General features: G+C 43.7%; 1 protein-coding gene across 23 annotated transcripts in view; it reads right to left on the reverse strand.

The window, feature by feature from the left end:
• Positions 1–6,411: 6,411 nt before the first annotated feature.
• Positions 6,412–23,157, reverse strand: part of SGMS1 (sphingomyelin synthase 1) — a 90,509-nt gene continuing 73,763 nt past the window's right edge. For all 23 annotated transcript variants that reach the window (XM_040563857.1, XM_040563845.1, XM_040563863.1 and 20 more), the window contains 5 exons: positions 19,397–20,239; positions 14,789–14,906; positions 10,506–10,659; positions 9,038–9,204; positions 6,412–6,666 (listed from right to left, as the gene is read on the reverse strand). In XM_040563857.1, coding sequence (XP_040419791.1) covers positions 6,487–6,666; positions 9,038–9,204; positions 10,506–10,659; positions 14,789–14,906; positions 19,397–20,019 — 1,242 coding nt within the window. In that variant the 5' untranslated portion in view covers positions 20,020–20,239 and the 3' untranslated portion in view covers positions 6,412–6,486. The remainder of the gene's footprint in view (positions 6,667–9,037; positions 9,205–10,505; positions 10,660–14,788; positions 14,907–19,396; positions 20,240–23,157) is intronic.

The following is a 23,157-nucleotide window of genomic DNA, read 5'->3' on the forward strand; positions in this document are numbered from 1 at the left end:
AAGGCCGGGCACACCACAGGCCTTGGTACTTGGAGAATGGAAACTTCCTTTCAAGCCTGTTTGCTAAACCCTGGCAGGTTTCTGTAGCAGAGAAATGAATTGAGCACCAGCTCCCAGTCTGGGTGTGCTATTCATACAGACCCAAGATGTTCACAGCCTGGGATCCTGGCTGTGAAGAGGAGAAAGCAATTATGAAGCCTTTTACATAATTATGTTTATTTAACAAGGAATGGCCAAAGTCCTTTTGATACGGACGTGGGAGGATCCTGATGGCAGGAGATAACATTTCCACACAGAGACATCAGCAAAAACCGTTTGGGGCTTTGACAAGGACACGCCGGGGCGCGACTCAGGCAGCGCCACATGGATTTTCCTTCCCGTCTTTCCTGGTCAAAACACTCACACACCTGCTCTGGGCAGCAGCAGGTAGCTCCATCGGGTGAAGGGCTGAGGTTTGGGGTGAAGTCATGGAAATCATGGCCATGCTTGAGTACAGCCCCCCCATCAGGCTGGCACATGGCAGCAGGCAACTCCGGACTGACGCAGAAAGCACTAGGTGGGAGCGAGAGATCCTCCGCAAGCTCCCTGGCTGGTTGTCCAATGCCTTGGACATGCAATGATTTCCTTCTGGAGCATCTTCTGCCTCCAGGGGCCAACACAGTAATTCATGAGTTTCACCAGAAACTATTTATTTGGGAAACTGGAACACAGAGGACAAGCTGACCTGGTGAAGTCACTTCTGCCACCCCTTTGCCAGGACAGCTTGTCCCATTGGGTTTGGCTGTGGAAATGCCTCCCCCTGCCCACAGGAGCTGTGTGCTGTGGGAACTCTGCTGGCCAGGCTGGAGGTAGGCTCCGTAGCTGAAAACTGCTCCCAGGAGCAGGATTGGGCCTACTTGTGGCAGCAAGCAGCACGTTTCCCTCTGGGAGACGGCTAGGGGTGCCCTCCTGCACTTCCAGACAACCGAGTCCTGGCAATTTTTGCTGCTTTCTAGGTCATTTTTTGAACAAGGGAACACCTCAAAATCCTTAAGATCACGTGCTTTAAATCCATCTGCAGATTAAATGCAAGTAGCTTAAAGCCTCAGATGTCACCAAGAACAGAAAATATTTTGCCAGAGATCATTTAAAACAGCAGCAAAGAGCCAAACGCCCATTCCCTGTTTCATACACTATGCTGTTGGTTTCAAAGCCAAAGCATCCCACTTACTGTCCCCTACCCTGGCTGAGGTTTCCATCAGCTAAAAGGCAGAAGGCGGCCCAGCCATGGAAGGGCACGAAGCACAGACAAGTCATCCCTTCCACGCACAGGCGGGGAGAACAGAGTGGGGAAAGCAGCACAAAGCTAGTGACTGCAGCAAGTTATCGAAATCTCCTCCAAAAAATTTAATCCTGGATTTAATGCCTCCCCACCCCCAAAGGTAATCTAGTTGCAAGATAAAACTGGGAGGTGCGTTTCAATTGCTCCATCAAAAGGCAGGCAATGCGTGGAAATACGTGGCAAGGCTGAAAAATAAAATCGCAGCATCTCTCACTTCTTATATGGAGCTGCATCTTCTAGCCAACGGGGAGAGATCAGGACAGAGAAACAGGTAACTGAGCTCCTTCTTCCTCTGTTGTCCTTTAAGTCTATAAAATATTAAGTGGGAGAGTAAAAATAAGCACTAGCAGAGGCTCAGCCACTCACCACAACAACAACTACGTGGGCAAGTGCACGCTAATCTCTTTCCTGTGCTCAGACTCACAGCTCTGGCTGCTTGACCTGTTCCACATACAAGAAGCCAAGATGAGCTAAAAATAATGAAAACCAATTGTTCAAGTGACTTGTTTGCTAGCATGTCTTACTTCCAGGGAAAAAGGAAATGTGCAATTATGGTAATGCAGACAAAGCTTTGAAACACCATCTGGAGGGCTTGTGGAGGTTACCTTGTGCTGCATGCTCCGAGCTGAAGGCACCAAACCTATTTCTCATTCCTTTAACAACCTGTAGAACAACCTTTTACTGCTTTGAGGTCATTGCGATGAACCACAAGATTGTGCCACGGTGACCAGTGACCACTGCTGCCGCAAGCAACCAGTGGCAAAGCCTGAGCAGAAGCAATTCCCAAAAGTCACCCAGAGCATCCAAGGGAGAGACCCCTCAGCTCAGCGGCTGCTTTGCAAAGTCTGGGGAGGCAGACGCATTGAATCATTACGTGGGGAAAACTTTGAATGAAGGGCTTTGTTTCTAACAGGGGTGAAGGCAGACTGTGGGAAAGCTCTTGCAGAAGCTGTCCCCATCAGGCTGATGGGGCTGGGAGCAGCCTGGGGTGGGTTGGAGCCCATGGTAGCTCCTGAGTGGAGGAAGCCAGGGCAGCTGGCAGCCTTCTTCGTGCTTAGGAGTGGAGGAGACATTGGAAGAAATCAGGCAGCAGCTAATTTTAGCTTCAGCCTGTGCTCTCCTGGACAAAGCACATTCCCCCCCCACCAGCCCTCGCTTCCCCTCGAGCCCTTCACCAACCTGCAACAAATTCACATGGTGTCTGGTCATATTTGGAAGCATTTGTAAGAAAACAAACACTTTGGTGACAACAAAAGTCAACAAACATCCACATTTGCACCCAAAACAGCATTTATCAGTCGTTCCCTTGCCCCGGGCTGTTTTGCTCAAAGCTGCAGAGCAGCAGCCACACAGGCACGGCCCTTACCTGGGATGCAGGAGAGCACCAGGCAGGAGCCACTCGGAGAACAAGCCAAGCAGCACGTGCAAAGCAAAAGAGCTGCAGCCCAAGATTGGGAAAGCCTTTCTGGGAAACTCTTCTTGCTCCCCGAGCCTGGGGACAGAAAAAATGACATGGCGGAATGGGGCAGATCCTTCCCAAGCTAAATCCAGCTGTCTCTGTGAAAAAATTGTGCAGAAGATAGAGGCTGGGCTGCTCTACGCCCATTACACACCAACTGCCTGCCAGTGACGTGAACCACCAGGTCCAGAGCTGCTGCTGAAAACCACCTGCAACCAAGTCGGGGGGTTCCTGCCTGCTCCCAAAACTTGCTAGACTTCCAAATGCTGGGCCCGTGTAAGAAAATTGGTGTTGATTTTTTGCAATGCGTATTCTTGAGATGCATGGGAACACCACGCTGCACCACATGGAGGGTTCGTCTCTGCTGGTAGGTGGGGTCTGGAAGCAGTCCCTAGGAAATAGTCAATAGGAAGCCACAAATCCTTCCTGCAAATACATACGTGAATGTTTGCTCCAACAGCTGCTGAACCAGACTGGGAAAGCTGCTGGAGCAGTAACTCGTGGTGGCTCGTCCTTGGGGAACACTCCAATACCCTGCCACCAGAACTAGGACAAGCAAAGGGCAAGGGGTGCAGCTGCCCCCAAGTCAAAGCAGGAGGGCTGAGTTTGATGGGCAATAATTGCTCTTTGCAGAGAACAAAAAAGACAAGTGGTTGTTGCCCTTGCTTGGCCTGTGCTCCTCAAGAACCTTCCCTCTCTGTATTTTACAGGTCTCAAAACTTTCCCCACCTGCAAGGACTGAAAACTAAACTGGGATGGGGCATCCCAGACCAAGGGGATGAGCAAGTGGTGGTTCAGCCTCGGGATGGGGACAGGATTGCCCCTGGAAGTTGCCCAAGAAGCTCACCCCAGAAATACCCTGCTCCAGAGGGTGTTAGAAGCCTCCAGCAGCACCTCTTGGCTACACTCCTTCAGGGAGTGAAGGCAGCAGCATCAGGGTACAAGCATCATACCTGAGTAACCTGGGGGAAACGCAGCTGGTGTTCTGACGGTGGGAAATGTGAGATCCCCAATCATTACTGAAATGCTGAACAACAAGCAGCTGCACTCCACCACCCGCAACGTTAGCGCCATCGCAAGCCATTGCCCACCTTAAACAGCTGGCACTGCTGAGCATATATTCACTGCTACTGACTGGAAGGAGAGGAACAAGGCAGCACGAGCACCGCAGCCTGCAGTTAGCACTGACGCAGAATTTTGTCCTCTATCTACTCCCTTGGTCCCCTCCTCCAGACTTGGCAGTGACAAGAGCTATGCCGTATTGCTGAGCTTAATGTCACTGCCTGCCCAGTTATTCTCAAGACAGCATGCTTTATTACAGCACAGCTCTTCTGTGAAAAAATGAAACCATGTTTAGCCAGATCCATGCAGTAAGTCAGACACTACAATGCAGAATTCAGCAGATTCCATTTAATGTCATGTGCATATATCCATACATTTACTTATGTCAATGGTTTTGATGTGCGTGATGCCAGGTCTTGAAAAATCTACTCATTCATTTATGTCTGGGAGCATGAAGTCTCTCAAGCAATCATCTCTGGATGGGTTACCTTTTTTAAACTCAGCTTTCAACCACATAGTTGCAAAGATAATAACTCTCAACTCAAGGCAAAGCATGCGGAGCTAGTCCCTGAAATTCGCAGACAGCTCTGCAAATGCTGTTGCAAAGGGTTTTGCAAAGAAATGTGGGACATGAGGAAATCCCTCCCAGGGCGAAGTGGTAAGAAATGGGTTAGTCTTGTCTAGCATCCCAAGCAACAGCAAGGCAAAGCGGCAGAACACGGGATTGATTCTTCAAGGCGGTCTTAGGCTGAGGCTGAGAAACAGGGCAGAGAAGTAGAGAGAAATCATCAAAAAATAAAATTAAAAAATGACACTTTCACCAATTTCACCATAATGTACTCACATAAATTTGACTTTTTTTTTTTTTCAGTTAAAGCAACAAGATTGGTAGCTCCTGGGGTTATGGGTGTTTACCCTGCAATGTGCTCCATCCCAGCAGTTTTGGGGTAGATTTTTCAAGCCCTGGTGATGGTTCCAAGGAAGGCTTCTCAGATCTGCTCCCAGCTCCCAAACGTTCAGAATCTATTGCATAGCATTTACTTCAGATAAGGCACTGATTTGCCAAAGGTGAACAGCAATTCAAAATCAATGCAGTTTCCATACAGTCCAAATTTGATGGCCTACAGTGCAATAACATGTAAAATTAAAGGCAAAGTTAAGAAGAATAAACCCAACTTTAAATTTAAAATTAATATTAAGAAGATAAAGGAAACTACATTTTTCAAAAGCCTTTTTATTTTCCTTCACCATTGTTGTTTTACAATACAAATATCACCTTGTGAATACACAAAAACCCTACAGAAGATAACTCTGCTTCACGTAAAATACAGAATGGATATATATATATATTTATATATATATTTTCTCTTCATCATTCTTAAAAAAACTATTTTGTTCTGCACATTGGCAAGATTAGGATAGAATACTTCCCCAGACATACAGTATGTATGGTAGGAGTGAAACTTATAATTACATGCAGTTTCTGCACAAATATTTTAAAGAAATAGAATATCTTTGTTGTTTTTCAACAACATCTCAATACGGGATGGAGAAACCACTCCTAGTTCACTCAGTGATCATTTGTAAAATTCTTAAAAACAGGAATTCATGGCTGTTTTCTTTTTAAAATACAGCTACCAAGTAGACAATAAAGTGATATATTTAGTATGATCTGCCCACAATGTGTGAACAAGATCTGACCCTTTTTATTTGGTTTTTCCCTAGACATGGCAATTTCAACATTATAAGCAAATTTCCAGTTTAATTTAGCTATAAATGCAAAAATTAGTAATTATACAGTATATATAATTCTGCTTTCATGGAATACTTTATTTTAAATAAAAACATTTAAGACTGCCTACTAACCATACAATCAAGACAAGAAAGGCACTAGAAACATAGACAAATCTCTCTCTCCCAAGAAGCATTTTCTTTAAATTTTAACTCTCTATTCTCTGACATGTAAAAATCTTTTTAAATTTAATTTTCATACACATTTTGAAAAATAAAGTTAGGAAATACTTAGAAAATCACTTTACAACTTTTTTTTTTTTTGCACACTTTTTTACACAGTCACTGCAGATTCTACAAAATCCAGATTACCAAACCTTCCTGTGTCTATCGTCTTATTTGTATCACGGTGCAACAGGTAGAAAGATTTCTTGATTTTACCCCAAGGCAGGTATTCAGAAACCTTCATATAGTCATTTGCTAGAAAATGGCTTACAGCCCAATCTTTGGGGCAAGAGATATGAAAAGTATGTTTTCCCAAGAAAATAATATGCATTATTCCCAGACGTGACTGGAAAGACCAGAACTTATGATAGAAAAGATTTCATTTATGCTCTCGCATCATATACAAAGGAACATGGTGATGGGTAATGAAAATCCCAAATCTATTAACAAGAAATGTGTAACAGTGCATGATAAGTTAAATTTTCTTTATTGTTGTCCAACGCAGATCCTTTGGAGAGAAAAAAAGATCACAGTGCTTACCAGGTAACTGAATAGATTAAGTCAAGGTAACTGTTAAAAGAAAGGGTTAGGGAGGGGTTGATTTTTTTTTTTATGGCATCATCTCGTATGGAGTTCTTAGCACTTGGGACAGGTCCTTTTCCCCCCCATTTTGTCCATCAACACACTGTTATGTGTCATTCACCAGACGGCTGTATTTCACCTGCCTGCCTCGATGCAGCACCGGCCAGGGGAAGGGCCAGTGGTAGGAGCGAGGTACAATTCCTTGGACATTCTTTTCGAAGTACTGGAAGGGCTTGTACCACCAGACCCTCGCAAGGAGGTTGGTTTGGGAAGCTTCTTTTAGCACCTGCAGAAAGATAATTAGGGAAAAAAAAAAAAGAATTACAAGAGAGCACACCACTTGCATGACTTCACTGCATGTTGATTTCTACCATACATCAGTGGCATTCTGCTTACAGCTGTTTCCAAAAATCTCTTGGTATGTCAAACAAATCTACACGCCAAACAAATCTACATGGACAAAGATCAAGAGGAGCCAAGATACTTTTCCACAGCCTTCCTGCACACATGACCAGTTGCTCTGAAGTAAGGCTCACCATCATTTCCAAGTCCTCAGCTGCTAAACAGCCCCATTGGAAAAAAGTGATGGGCAAGAAAGGTCAATCTCACTTCTCTGTTGGAAATGGAAAAGACCCACCCCAAAGCATGGCTGTTTCCATAACTATACTTGAAATTATCTGTAGCTCCAGAATCCTTTGCAAGTCCACTTGTGTGCATGCACACCAGTGAGCAAGGCACCTCAACCCATCCAGAGGAGGGAGCGAACCCTGCCCCAGCCTCCGCATGCTCTCAAACCACATCCACTCACCCATTTGCTTCTCCTAGCAAAAGCAAGCCACAGCTGAGACAAAAGGAGTGGGTGAGGAAGTCATGCAACTACCTCGCTGCACGTTTGTTATGACAGAACAGGGAAGAGCTGTATCAGCCCACTGGGAAGTGTAAACACAGGACTTGTATACCAAGCTTTCTTTCCATGTTATAAACTCACATGTGAAAAAAAAAAATTGTCTTTAATGCTGGGGTTACTTCTGCTTTCAATTTTAAGGTCAGTCACAAGCCACGGGCCTCTGCACGTGGAGCAGCACCAGGAAGAGGCACTAGGACACAAAGTAAGGCACTAGGCCCAGGTAAGGAGCCAGGGATTGGCATTTCCCAACATCCCAGCAGATTAGGAAGCAATGCTGAGCCATCTTCTGTGAGTCACACCATGCAACAAAACAGGTACATTTCTATACATGAAGGCGAAGAGTTTTTCTGAAGCAAGTCCTCATTAGCACTCAGGGTAACTCTGGCTTCAGTAGCTTCCAGCTTGGAAACATGGCCACTCAGCACTGTCATTCTGACAGAGCACAGGAGCAAATCTGAGGCATGGAACTCAGTCCAGTGCTATATGACAACAGATAGGAAGTTTAAACACAGACTGCTGTCAAACACAGCAGGTCCTGAACTGGCTGAACATTAAGCTGCATTCTTTGCAATCACGCCTTTGGAGGGAGAAATCTACAACAAGGCTTGACTGTGGGGTACTGCTTCAAGCAGAATCAAAGCCACAGGAATAATATATGACATGGTAGCTAGACGACCCTGGTATGAACTAAAAATCATCACTGCCATAATATTAACTAACTTCCTACCATCACAGGAGGCTTTTATCAAGCATAATAAACTGGACTCATATGCAACAGGCAAGCAAAATATCTTCTCCATGTTGTGTAGAAAAAAAAAATACTTGGACACTGATTTGTTGTTACAGACCTAAGAGAAGTTATCTTAAGTTTCTCTTAACTCACTATGTGTCCTCTCCACAGATAACAGAATTGTGCATTTTTGCTCACAGTCTTAGGCAATGGTAAGCTCATCTTTTCACTAGCTCATCCAGTTCACTGACAGGAAAGTAAGAACAAAGAAAATGGCACAAGACCTCATTTAGACCTTCGTATCACTTAACGGCTGCTCTCTGATCAAGTATTTCAGTGTTGTAAAAAACATAATTTGTTATCTCCCATCATGTGATGCATCTCCTCCTAAGCAGCTCCCTCTTCTCAGTATTTCCCCCATCACCCCATTTTTCATGTCTTCTCAGGCACAGACCTTAGGACAGGAGCAGCCTGGGCTCTCACCCACCATCCTCCAAAAGGAAAGTATTTCCCTTGGTTAGAGGAGCGAACTTACCCACTTGGAAACACTTTGAAAAACTGGTTCATTTTTTGTGAAGCCTCATACTGTTCTTCAAGAGACCTATCACTCAAATAAAGGGCACACAACAGAATACAAGGTATTCTGGTACCCAGGTAGCTTAAAGAAGTACCACTTCTAAATGGTTTGCTCTAATACAACAAAACCTCCTCTTCAGCCCAAATTCAGAGAGACTTCAAAAAAATGAGGTTACACAGCCAAAGGAGGTAGGCCTGCTTGCCTGCCTGCAGGAACACCTTCAGATATTTTTTGCGGTCAAGGCACAAGATGAACCCAACCGATGACGCTTCTTCTTTCCTGCAAGCCCAAAGTAAAGGGGGAAGAGCAGGGTGCTTCACAAGAGATGGGTGCTTGTCCATTCCTACTTCTGCAGAAAGGCTCAAGGCAAAGTGTGGATATTCACCCACTGCCACGCTACAGCAAGCAGAGCCATGTGGATCCAGAGACTGGGAGAAACTCACTTGCTGGTTGGCCATCGTGTGATACCACCAGAAAAGTCTTGTAGTGATGTAGTAAGCCACCACCACGTCCACAGTGTAGTGGTCATGAGCAAGGAGGATGCAGAACATCCCAACCATGCTGAGCGTCCAGCAAAGCCAGTGATACCACCAGAGTCGCCGTGGGGAATCTGTAAAGAAGCACAAGCAATGATTATTTCAAAGTGTAATGTTATTGGTGCTCAAGACTACTGCTGTAATCAGCAGAGGACACAGCCTGCAATCCTGAGTGGATAGTGCGATGCCAGCGTTAAGATTAATAGCAGGAATGCTGAGATCACAAAAGAAGCATCATTCTCTTAGGGTGTGACTCTACCCACGAGAACAATTTAATAAGATACTTGGAAAATAGAAAGGTTATGAAATCTTTGAGAAAGAGGCCTGACACATAAAAATCTAACGTATTCTGGTCTGTAGCATCAACTGTTTTGTACTTCAATATTGACTCTATATAGCTGACAATCCATTCCTCCTGCTTCTCATAGGAGATAAATGTATGCATTAATTCTTGCAAAATGAGCAACCTTGCATTTAGCATGACATCTATCTCTCTCTAGACAAGGAGATACATAGTTAAAGTACCATTCGTCAGGCAGGGTGCAGTGAAAGTATAAACTATATTTTAAAGAAAATAGTTTTGAAATAAAATGCATAATTCAGTCATCTACATAGTAAAGCGTTTAGCGTTGTCTCCAAAGTTTTCTTTTTCAGTAAGGCCTATGTCCTTGAAGTAGTGTTACTTTTCTTTAATTGAAAGGGGTGCATTTTTACTTTAATTTGTTGTGGTTTAGCCCGGCTGGCAGTCAAACACCACACAGCCGTTCGCTCACCCTCCCCCCTCCCTCTCCGGGATGGGGGAGAGAAACGGGAAAGTGAAGCCTGTGAGTTGAGATAAAGACAGTTTATTAAGACAGGGAAAAGAATAACAACAATAATAATAATAGTATTAATAGTAATAATGTGTACGAAATAAGTGATGCACAATGCAATTGCTCACCACCCGTTGACCGATGCCCAGCCTATCCCCGAGCAGCCGGCCCCCCCCCCCCACCCCAGCTAGCCACCCCTATATATTGTTCAGCATGACGTCAGATGGTATGGAATACCCCTTTGGCCAGTTTGGGTCAGCTGTCCTGGGTCTGTCCCCTCCCAGCTCCTGCTGCACCCCTAGCCTGCTCGCTAGCAGGACAGAGAGAGGCTGAAAAGTCCTTGGCTTGGTGTAAGCACTGCTCTACAACAATTAAAACATCAGCATGTTATCAGCGCTCTTCTCATTCTAATCCAAAACATAGCACCCTGCCAGCTACTAGGAGGAAAATTAACTCTGTCCTAACTGAAACCAGGACAAATTGTATTTACTAATCATAATAATGCTTTAATAAGCAGATAATTTATACAACAGGAAATTCACCATGAACAGTGACAAACTTACATTCTTTGATAAATAAGTATGTAAGAGTTAATATGACGGTGTGACCGCTGTACAGATAGTCGCCGCACATGTTGTGGGATCCTGTGATGGACAATCCTCCACCAGCAATCAGTTTCATTATCCTTCGCAGATGAGATTCCCAGTCTCCAAAAAGCTGGTGAAAGAGTGAAACACAAACGTGTGGTAACATATCAGCAGTAACTTCCCTAAATTTAAAGCATGGCATTAGCCAGCAACTTTGTCTCTCTCTTATTCTCTCTTTTTGCGTTGCTTTTTATTCAGTAAATCCTACCACCTTTCCCAAAAGCCAGCAATATATTTCCAGAGGAAAAGAAAAAAGACCGGAAATGAGACTCTTTTTTTTTTTAATGATCCTCTGCATGCATTATAGCGAGTCTTCACATGAGTACAGGCTGCACACACCTGCATTCATTTGTTTCGAGTATTATTTTATTTGAAGTATTCCCAAGATAGGGAATCAAAGAAATTATTACAATTCCCTATAAATATAATCACCTGAAGGATTACTGTTTTCTCCTGCACTCACAGAATAGAATGAAGAAGGAAATATTATTTACACATATAGATATTTATGAAAGTATGCACATGTGTAAAAAATCCCTTTACCTGGTCACTTTTGGTTGCGATGAAAAACACGGCATTTTTCAGTATAGTACTGAATCAGAAGAACGGTCCAAGAAGTGTTAAACTCCTGTCCGTGCCTACACTCAAGAGTTCCACGCTTATGGTAAAACAGGCAGGTGAGCAAAAATTGTTTTCTGTTATTCATAAATACTTATTACTGCTACCATGGCATAATCTTTATCTGAGGTCTTGCTGGCAGCCTTTGCTAAAGTTCATGGCTGTGCGGGAAAATATTTTAGCAGGAATCTTCAAGCAGAGGTAATAGGTTCAGACTTTTTATTCATTATATCCTTGGGAGATGCCACATATGTGCAGTGAGGATCAAAATAATGACTATTGGAAAACCTAGGAATTCTGTAATACAGTCTCAAAAATCCAGTTTCACAAAAAGAAAAGGGGTTAAAAATATTCCCAGCTATAGTTAGAAATTTGTCATGTTCTTTAAACATCTGTTTTCCCTTCTGTTCAAGAGGCAAAGCACTTCAAATAAATCAAACTTTATTTAACTGATCTTGTTCATAACAACACAAGCCCTACAGATGATAATCCAACAGAAAATAAGATGAACTGCCCAACCTGTACATCCAGCTGCCTAACGTCACATTTAACACACGAAATAGAGCATCTCACTCACTTCAACATCTATGGCATCCCCTGCCCTGCCTTGAAAAGCCTTCAAAATCATTTCTTCCCACCTCACATTGCAAAAGAACAAGAAACGGTGTTTGTCAGCACACGGTGCCAATTCTGCAAGGGCTTCCATTCACACGATCCACACGAGCAACACAGACGTTCCTCACACCCAAGGGATATGCTCTGAACGACCTCCAACACACCATGTTGGCTCAGAATGTGTTGCTGAAAACCTTCGATTTGCCTTTGGAAAGCCAAATCGAAGAAAACCAAGATCTTCTTGCCCCTTTCCTTCCTACCAAGTGCCCTACAGGCAGTCGGCAGCATCCCCAGACCTTGCTTTTGCTGCTTCCAGCTCTAACACCAGCCCAACTGTTAAACAAATCCGCAAAAATGTGCGCTGTGGGAAAAGCCCAACCAGGATGTGCTGAGCACCTCCGGGACCCAGCAGGAAGCAGGAACCATCTGAGCTCAAAGGAGGCAGCCAAATGGATCAGTGCACTCAGCGTGCTGGATCCTTACCTCATTTTATCGTCCACAGCAACCACTCAACAGCCAGACGAGAACATAGAACCCCTGACTGGCCATTGCAGGTATCTTCCTCCTTTGTTTTAAAGCTCCTTCTTGCTTTAACAATGGGAAATTGTACTTTTTGGACAGATCTACCAAAGCTTTTGTAGCATTTAAATATTTCCTGCTTGCAGTTCCTTACAAAACTTAAAAACGCTCCCCAAAACTGCTCTTCACAATCCCCTGCAGCTCAGTAAGGTGTTGAGAAGTTTTTTCCCACCACTGTATTTATAGCTTTCAAGAAAGCCCAGCTGATCTTTTTGAGCAGGGCAATAGAAGGACACAACATTGGCTTGTCCTTACTTGAGTAATGAGAACTACTTGCCAATGCTGTAAATTTACAAAAATGGCAGATTTACTCACTTTGCTCCCTGTGTGTTTTTTTAAGTTTCATAATAGCTGACTGATCAAATACTATGTTGCCTCCTCTCCCCCTCACTTTTCTTTACAAAAGACTTAGGTCCCTCAAGAAGCCACATGTGGCTTGGCAAATCCTCTGGGCCGTCAAACAAACAATACAGCACGTTTGTTGGCTTTACTTCCCTGAGGAACCCGAGCGTTTCAGCTCTGTTTGTCCCACAGGCTTGTATGTACCAGCAATCTTCAACAAAGTTGTGACAGCATGTGTATCAAGCCAAAACACGATCTTGATTTATGACTTTGCTACCTGTCATCTAATTCATGGTTGTGCACACAAACCTGCTGAACTGTGCATGCTGAAGATGTTTAGATGTTTCACAGAAATTAGTCCCCGTCCCCCCCCTTTCTCCTGTCTGTGCTATAACTTACGTAGAAGGGGCAAGGAAACGAACTGCTATGGAGAAAGAACATGTGTGTCTAATACACAAACCTTGTTTCCTGTGCTTGTGTGAGAGAGATGGATCATGGAATCACCAAATCATTCAGGTTGGAAAAGACCTCTAAGATCATCTAGTCCAACCCTTAACATGGTACCGACAAGTTCACCACTAAACCATGTTACTGAGTTCTACAGCTAAATGTTTCCTGAAGACCACCAGGGGTGGTGACTCAACCACTTCCCTGGGCAGCCTGTTCCAATGCCACACAACTCTCTCTGCAAAGACTGAAAAACTCGTAATACCCAACCTAAACCTCCCCTGGCACAACTTGAGGCCCTTTCCCCTCATCTTATCACTTGCTCTTGGGACAAGAGCCTGATCCCCACCTCACTACAACCTCCTTTAAGGTAATTGTAATAAGGTCAATAAGGTCTCCCCTGAGCCTCCTCTTCTCCAGACTAAACAACCCCAGTGCCCTCAGCCGCTCCTCTCAGGACTTGTGTGCCAGGCCCTTCACCAGCTTCGTAGCCCTTTTCTGGACATACTCCAGGGCCTCGATGGCCTTGTAGTGAGGGGCCCAAAGCTGAACACAGTACTCGAGGTGCGGCCTCACCAGAGCAGAGTACAGGAGGACGATCACCTCCCTGGTCCTGCTGGCTGCACTAGTCCTGATACAAGCCAGGATGCCGTTGGCCTTCTTGGCCACCTGGGCACACTGCCGGCTCATGTTCAGGCGAGCATCGACCAACACCCCCAGGTCCTTTTCCTCTGCACGGCTTTCCAGCCACCCTGCCCCAAGCCTGTAGTGTTGCATGGGGTTGTTGTGACCAAAGTGCAGGAGCTGGCACTTGGCCTTGCTGAACCTTGTACAGTTGGCCTCAATCCAGCCTATCCAGATTCCTCTGCAGAGCCCTCCTACCCTCGAGCAGATCAACACATCCCCCCAACTTGGTGTCATCTGCAAACTTACTGAGGATACAACAACACTCCTTGTTTCATGAATTACCATGAATTACCCTTCAACATTGACTGAAAGAGATTTGTCTAAACAACTCCATCTCAGTAACTTGGTTTCAGCCATGGTTTTCTTAAGACTGTTTTATTTTTTGGCACAACAAACAGAGCTAGTTCAAGGAGGAAGGGGCCAAGTGTTTGCACTAACGCAATTGCAATATATGCAGGGGCAAATAGCAGCAAAGGGGAGAGTTTTTCATATGAAACTGTCCTTAAAAAGTCTCTTTGGGTCAATTTCAAGTACAAATCATAATCAGATTTGACACACTGAAGTGTTTAGAAATGTGTCACATATGGAACTTCTGTAGGTAGCAACCTTTGACCGCTTCAGTGGAGACAAAAAAATGCTGAACATACAAATCAGTTCCAACTCCTAGAGAAATTACATAGATTTACACTTTTTGAAGGATGAAAATGCTTGCCCTGCCCAAAAGCAAATTGTCAGCACCTTAGCCAAGAGGGAAGCTGATGATCTGCAGATGGAAGTCTCCCTGTGATGCCAAGTTGGTATTTCAAATTAGTAGCAATCACTGCGAAAGGACTGCTCACGGTTTTGGTATCAGCAGGACAAGGGGAAAACAAGAAGATTAAAATAAAGAAAAGTAGCAAGACGAAGTTTACCTTTGGAGAACACTTGAAATGCATGCCAGGTACTGGGAGTGTAGTTACATACATTGTAATACACCGATACAAATATAGTGTGCCAACTATACAGAAAAATCTTCTGCTAATTATAGACCTAGAAGGAAAAAAAAAAGAGAGGAAAAAGAAAAAGGAGGTTACTCAATGCAAATACAACATGCAAAGGTAAATAAAACACACAAGCTAGTTACTTTTCTCTTCTTGATGCTTTTGAAATTCATGACTTATTCATCTATATCAACTTGCACCTGTGGATACTGAATTCCTTTACAAATATTCCCACGCTTTACAGGTCAGAAGTACACAAACAACTCAAATAACATTACCCATGAAGTTGATTACATGAAATTTAAGGATTAGAATACAAAAGCCTGCTCAGATTTAGTGCTGAAGACATTAAAAGGGATTTCATGCCCCACACCCCTCCATTAACTTAGATTGGTCACTAATTTTCCAATCAAAGCAGGGGATAAAGTTACTGCCTTTCATCTTACAAAGAAAATATTGTAAGTTAATTTCTGCTGACACACACCCTTTAGTAATTACAAAGGATTGCTTTAGAAGAAATAGCTTGTATGACCCAAATGAATGAGAACATATCTTTATTGAGCGGCATTAAGAGAGGAAGCAATTCACATCAGCAATAAAACATCCCAAATATACATTTAGAGCTGCATTGGCCACAGGATAGGGTGTTTCCATAGGAAACCACTCTCCAGGCAAGCAGCTGTAGCCGCATGAGATTCACTAAGTGATGGCTGCCAGTAAGTTGCTGAATTCTGGGGTAACGTAGGGCAGTTCTGCAGAAACAGTGAGAGCACCCATTGTAAAGGGCTGCAAGTTCGACTTGGAAGTGACTGCCAGCCCCAAAACAGGCCTACTGAGTTTCACTGCTACCTACCAAGTAAAATGTCATAAGGAAAGAACCATGGCAATTAAATCCCTTCCAGCACACCCATCAGGATGGAAAGCAAACTATATCTGTCTTGCATAACTTTCAGCAAAGAGAAATCACCAACGGCTTTATGAAACGGAGGGCATATCCAATTACAGCAGTTCATGAATTTAATCACTGCTGTGTCCTGCTGCTACAGGCCCTTTTTGTCTGGGTTGATTTTAAATCATTGTTATTTATATTTAGGATAATTTTTTCAATCCTGTGAGCATGCAGGCTGAATCAGATGTCAAACACTGCCAAAAACCATCGCTGTGCTTCTCCTGAACCATCTGGGAATGCTTCCCAGAGAAGTTAACAGGACTTTGGCAGTGCTTGCAGACAGGCAGCTTGCCTGGGCTCCTCAGGCTCCCTGCTGTGTCTGTGGAAAAAGGCTCGGGCAGCCCAGGGTCCCCAGCCAAGCATCCACCCCGCTCCTGATTTCTGGTGAAACCAGCCAAATCCCCCTGCCATAAACGCCATGGACAGTGCTCTGCATGGATCCTTGTGTCACATCTAGTGCCTGGCACCAAAACCCTCACTCCTGAGCAAGCCTATTGAGCAGGCAGGGCAAAAGGAGATGGAAACTCCAGTATCTACCTAAAGTTAAAATTAATTTTTACGCACAAAAGCAGTAACAGAGGCCAAGGGAAAGTCTGCACCATGGTTAGCTGGGTGAACACATCCAGCATCGTCCTCCATTTTGGCGCCAGCTTTGTAGTCCAACAAAAGACACATAGGTCTTACTCGACATCATCATACAATCCCTGGACTACACAAGGAAGGTCTGAGTGATCAGTATCATGAATGACACACCCCTATCAGCCTTCATCTCCTGGGAGAACAGCAGGCTCATGTGGGATGAAATCAGGCTATTGGTAAATATGGGTGCAATATGACAAGCAATAAGAGTTTCACTGCTTGACAAAGACAGATGTTTCAGGAAAAGCCTGCAACAAGGAAACTGCCTCCTTTGGTTAAAGGTCCAACCCAGCCACTGGCTGCAATTCAGCTCATGGACAATAATGCTTCTGGTTCATCAGCAATCCTGAACTTTCCCTCAGAGAGGGCCACAAACGGTAGCGCTCTCATCTGAACAACCACCTGGCTTCACATCTCATCTTCAGATCTCCAACGGGCTGTGGCAATCACCATCCCTGACACCACTGGAAGTCAGAAAAGCGACAAGGGTCCATCTGGCTTAATTTCCTCCCTTTGTTCTTGAATTAAGTTCCAAAGGAAGGCGATAACCCACGCCACAAAAGTGATTCAGCTCTTTTATAGCATTTTGTGGTTCACCAACCAAAGCCACAAGAGCAAGGTCCTCAGGAGAAAGCTGTGTCACTGTCCTGTTCCCATGAGCACCTCTCCTGTTTTTTCCTTCTGCTGCATACTGACAGATTGCAGACCTTGATAGCTCTGCCCCTTTACAACAAGAAAGGTCCCCAAAGCAGTATGCGACCAGGACACATACTGACTGGCACAGTCCAGGACTGATAATGAAAATGTTAAGCTCTGTGACTCCAACTTCCCTTTACACTACAGGAAGAATGAGTGAATACATCAAAGCAAATGGAGGGAAAACTCTCCACACCTATCAATGATGCCATAACACTTTGTTATCAAGTCAACCCATCCCCCACTGCTTTGAAATCTCCAAGGACCTTATGGATTCTGCTGTTCTTAATTCACCAGTGTGTTTGATCCCTTGTACTGCCCGATTAACCTGACACTCCATTTTTAAGAGCACTTCCACATGGCCTTCTCTGGGTGCTCCCCTTGGTTTTGAACATTTTATGCTCAGGGACACCAAGTCTACGGTTCCCCTTTTCACCGTAGGCAGCTGGACCAGAGCAGGGAGGAGAGTTCAACACTGCAGCTGCTGACGTAGGATCTGATACAGAAGCTGATAAAGCCATAAACAGAACAAGAGAACACACCAGGGTAGAGTCTTCCTCCTATAAATGTGTGCACATAAAAAAAAAAAAAGGCAGTTTCACAGTTTCTATAATAAAAATAAATGGACTAAAATAACCATTCTAGAAACTTTCCTTTAAGGAACACCATCTCTGTAAAAACATACAATGGTTTTGAAATTTCAGCTGAGAAAATACATTAACTAGTATAAAGCAACAGAAAAGGTGAAAAAAAACACAGTCTCAGGACTGATTTATTTTTCCATTGCTCACTCTATATATTAATGGCCTTTGTATTTGATAAAATAAGGCTTTTTTTTGTTGTTGTTGATAGGAAGTGCTCATACACAGTGCATTAGTGAAAAGACACAAAGCAAAAGCTGTGTCTCCACAGTATCTGGATTAGCTCCCCGGAATGAGAAGTTCACAGCATCATATGGATTACTTCAACATTTAGCTACGGAAACCTACAACTATATTGCATAAAGGTATCTGCCCTAGCTTAGCAATTCTCTCCTTTCAGGCTGTCTGTAACCTTAGCAAGCTGGTGAACAACCTGCTCACATTTAAGTTTCAAAGTTTTTCTCCATTACAAGAGCGAGTGGCATCTGGTTTTACTTTTTTGAAAAAGGGCAATCTAAAATTCTACGGTCATTACGAAGTCCTGTAAACCAAAGGATCTTGTACTGAACATGGTGGTGCCCAAGTTATATGCCTTCCAATTATTATTTTTTCAAACATAGGAGCCACATAAAAGAGTCAGGGAACAGGTAAAGAAAGAGATCCTGCATTAGCAGAGAAGAGAGCCCTTTGGGTTGAAGCAGTTGTGGGGCATGCTTGTATCTGGTTTTTGAAAGTAAAAGTGGCGTGCCACTTCATACTGCTTCAAGCCACTTGACTTTGAACACTTCACAGTCATAGCAGCACAAGGATTTATACCAGACCACCCATGGTAAGGCAGCCCAAGGTGTGGATTTACGGCACTTTAAAAATACCAAATTAAGCATCAGCATGCACATCCACTCTGTAGAGAATAAAAAGGTAAGTGCCTTGCATTGGCAGGCAAATTTACCATTGCAATTCTGACCAGGTATGAGCAAGCACCCAGATAACCTTGTAAACTCATTGCATATCTACAGTTTTGTGTACTTTATGGTTAGCTTTCAACATACTCTGTTCTTGATGTTACCTGTCCCACCTAATGTCAAGCAGAAAATGTACGTCAAAACTTTTTATGCAGCACTGCTTAGGTGCACAGACTAAACCACTGCCTGCTGTTTTTGTCCAAGAGTACTGTAAACTTAGGGTAGGATCTTCACATCAGGCAAACTACAGTGAGACTAAATCCATCCCAAGTCAGTTCACAGTTGATGAGTTATGTCAGCATGAGTTGTCCTCATTTTTATTTAGACAGAACAGTCAACTGAGTTAAGAACATCATTATATCCAATTCAAGGTTTTTCACATGTGAAAAGGGCTCAAGTTAACTCTGCAGGCAAGCAGGACCAGTGCTGTTCCTTGGTTTCTGATGTGGCAGTTGGACTGAACTCCCCAGTTTAGCACAATAAGCCCATACAAACTGCAGAGCCCATGGCATGGCATCTATTTCAGTTTGGAATACCAAAATCAGCAATATCACAACAAACTTCATTTTACTTGGATGTAAACCAGTGTCTGACCTCCAAAAGCCGTCACAAGTATGTACACGAGCACTTGGTTTCCGAAGATATTACTTACTTGTATTTTAACAGCAGCCACTGAACAAACCAGAGTCCTACAAGGATCATGCCGTTAATTTCACAAATAGAAAAGGCCCATTGCACCCGATCAAAACGATCAAAAAATGCATCTGGTAGGGGAGGCTGCACCTCCTTGGGAGGCACTCTTTCATGAACAACTGAGATAGTCACTGTGGTAAAGATGAAACAAAAAAGTGCATAAATAAAAGCCAGGAAAGTCTTCCCCCATTCCATGGGATACTGTGAGCGCTCTGGCTCTGGCATGGGGATCTTTATCATCTCCTTCTTATACCCATTTGGCACCCCGTTCAGCTTCATTTTACTACTAAAGCCATTTTCATGTGTGGCGTTGCTCATGCTGACGCGGATGTGCCCATTGATGTGCCCGTTTTTGTGAGCCTCGATGTGATGAGCCATTTTTAAGGTCTCAATCATGTGCAATAGCCGCTGTCCACTGTCGGAAGACACCCGGGATAGAGGTGTCTTCTTGAAATCCTCCTCCGTCAGGTTGATCAAATCCTGTCCAGTGAAGCTCTTCAACGGCTCACAATACTCCGGCACAGCATTTTCTGTTAGCCAATTTGTCACCTCTTCGGGCGACCACAACACCACTTCTTTCATCTCGCCAGGCAGCTGGAGCGCAGTCTCACATTGATTTTAAATTGGGCAGCAGTCACTGTGACTCCAGTGCATCAGAAAGCTCTTCCTTGGCTTCATCTTGTCCGAGGAAGCAGTTTGGCAAGAGACAAGTCTCTGTCTCTAACCATCTGATGTGAGCACCCAGGCACCGTGAAAAGTGCAGGAAATGGTTCAGTTCATATTCGTGTTGGCATTCTTCTTCCTGTGGAGGAAGGGGGAAAAATGTAATTAAGAGAGTATTTACCAAACGTTTGCGTTTCACGTTCAAAGACAAAATTTCTGCAAAATAGCCAGACTCGGGCCTGGAAAAGATTAATCAATTTGAGTGCTAGCACTTGTACACACCCTGTCCCTTCTGAGCTTGCTACAGGCTACTCAAGAGCATTAACAATTTTGTATTAAAAACACTGCTTTGCAGCTGTGGCAAGGACTCCTTTTTGCTCCATATTTGTGAGGTTTTCTATTACTGTTCAGTTCTGGTCCATAACCAGTACCCAAATCCCTCTTAAAATCATAATACTAACAGATTTAAGGATTTACAGAGCAAACGGTCATGTCACAAATCTTCTTTTCCCCCACGACCCAGTGGTATCTTATCAAACTCACTGCACCTAGTTACTGAATGATATGCCTGGCTTCTGTTCTGCAAGGAAAAAAAAAAAAGTCTAGTGTACCATACCAAATGCTTTTCTGCAAGTCAGCAACAAAAAATGATGTAGATAAAGCAAAGCTATATGGTCTGAAAAAGTATCAGAAGGAAAATCAATGCCCAAACAGGCTATGCCGAAAATAAACCGAAGCATTTAAGTTTGCAGAGCAGATGTTTAGCAGCTCTTCAAGGTAAATTTTATGGTTTCCATGGTACACTGCTAGAATTCAGATGCCTACAGTAAGCTACAAACGAAGTAGTAGAAAAATAGTGGATGAAAAGCTTGACAAGTAGGCCCATGTGAACTGAATGAGGTTCAACAAGCACAGGGTGCTGCACCGGGGTCGGGGCAATCCCAGACAGGAGGACAGGCTGGGAGAAGAACTCACTGAGAGCAGCCCTGTAGAGAAAGAGTTGGGGAGTTTTAGTGGACAAAAAGCTCAACGTGAGCCAGCAGTGCATGCCTGCAGCCCAGAAGGGCAACTGTGGGAGGGGAGATTTAGATTAGATGCTTGGAGGAAATTTTTCACTCAGAGCATGGTGAGGCACTGGCACAGGTTGCCCAGAGAGGTTGTGGATGCCCCATCCCTGGAGGTGTTTAAGGCCAGGTTGAACAAGGCCCTGAGCAACCTGATCTAGTGGGTGGTGTCTCTGCCTATGGCAGGGGCTTGGAACCAGAGGTCTCTGAGGTTCCTCCCAACCCGAGCTCTATGAAAAATGAAAGTGAAACTGGGGGGGGGGTTGGAAAAAAAGGAATTGTGTAAAAAATTTCTACATCCAGTTAATTAGAAAAAATAGCAAGCTTGGAAAAGCTGTTCAGTTACAAAATTTACAGTAAAACAGATGTTACTTGCTAGAATCTCTTACTGCATTTCTAAGATATGGACAGCAAAATCCTCAGCACGATGCAACGATGACGCAGCAGTGTATACCAACAGCAAATGCCCAGAAGTGAAATATTTATACAAAACACAGTCCTCTCCAGAGCAGAGAAAAAAACATCGAGTACTCCTATTACCAGCTTGCCATCCCACTGACCAAGCCTGCCAGGCTTCCTTCCCAATTATTTGATTTTGCTCCCATTTTATCAAAGTCTCTCCTGCAGAAGACCACGGTATCATAAACACCAAGTGACCTAAAGAAAGTAACGGCACAGGAAAAACTGCTTTGCGTATCATGCCTTTATCAGCTTAAAGAGTATTTTTAGCTTCTTACAAACTACCGGAGTATGTTTGTATTTTGTCACATGGAACAGAGCTTCCACTCAGAGAAAACAAAATAATCTATAATACTGGCAAGATTTGAATATAAAAGGTACAAAACAGATACAGACCTATGTTCCTTTGCAAAACTTGACTATGCAGCACATAAACATATTTTTTGACCTACTATGTCTAAATTGAGCAAGAAACATAATTTTATTTTATTTTTTTAACCTTCTCTGTGGAATCACCTAGGTCTGATGATTAATAGAAGAAAAAGCTTTGGACAAAGGGCTCACAACACTTTGGGTACACCACCTCTAACTTAGTGCTCATGCCAGGCACGCGCATGAAATACATGAAGCAAACATGGATGAAGATAAATATTCTCCATTGCGAATACCATGCTATTTTAAAACACAGGAAGAAAGGATACAGCTTTATTTTCCTTCTTTCTTTTTACAGTGGGATGGTACTGAGAAAGGCCTTTAGACACAGATCACTTCATTATTCAAGTTGTGTTTAGCAAATCAGTGTTTAGTTACAGAGCTCTGAACATGGAAAACCAGGATTGATTGAATTATGCATGTTAACCCACATTATGAACTCTGACAAGACTTTCACCGAAGGAGTAGCTCAGCTCTCCACTGCACCAGTCTGAGTTGTACTCAATGTACTCGCATTATTGCAGGGCACACAAAATCCTGGATCCAGCACCAGGTGCAGCACGAAGCTCAAGCATGAACCCGTACCCTTACTCCCTGCCACTATTACCTTTTTGATGTCCACGATATTTGTCCCAGGCGATGTACCAGTAATTCACAAGGAATTCACAGTGTTTATACAGAGACCATGTCACTTTCATAAAATGCATATACACTTTTACATGTGTCCTTGGGTTGATATTTTGGCTGAAATCCACGAATGCAGCACCAGAAAATGCTCAGCATCAAACTCACAACTAATACTGACAGACTTCTCTATAGCAGTCCAGCTGCTTGCTGTTTTTGAGGGGGGCATCATTTCTGTGACACTCTTGATATGGCAGTAAGAGCCTAAGTTACTCATGTTTGAGTCCAGTTATAACACCTTGGCTCTGTCCTGCAGCAGGATGTCATTTCCCTGTGCCACTGAACAGCTACATCAACTGCCTCTGCAAGTTTTGCTTTACAAATTCAGCATGGATTTGGGGTTGTTGAAGCACTCTGCACACACCACAAGGTGGGGCAATATTAAGGATTATTAATTTTAAAATCTGGAGGGACTGCA

Source organism: Cygnus olor, chromosome 7 (assembly GCF_009769625.2).
Source record: "Cygnus olor isolate bCygOlo1 chromosome 7, bCygOlo1.pri.v2, whole genome shotgun sequence".
Taxonomy (NCBI): Eukaryota; Metazoa; Chordata; class Aves; order Anseriformes; family Anatidae; genus Cygnus; species Cygnus olor.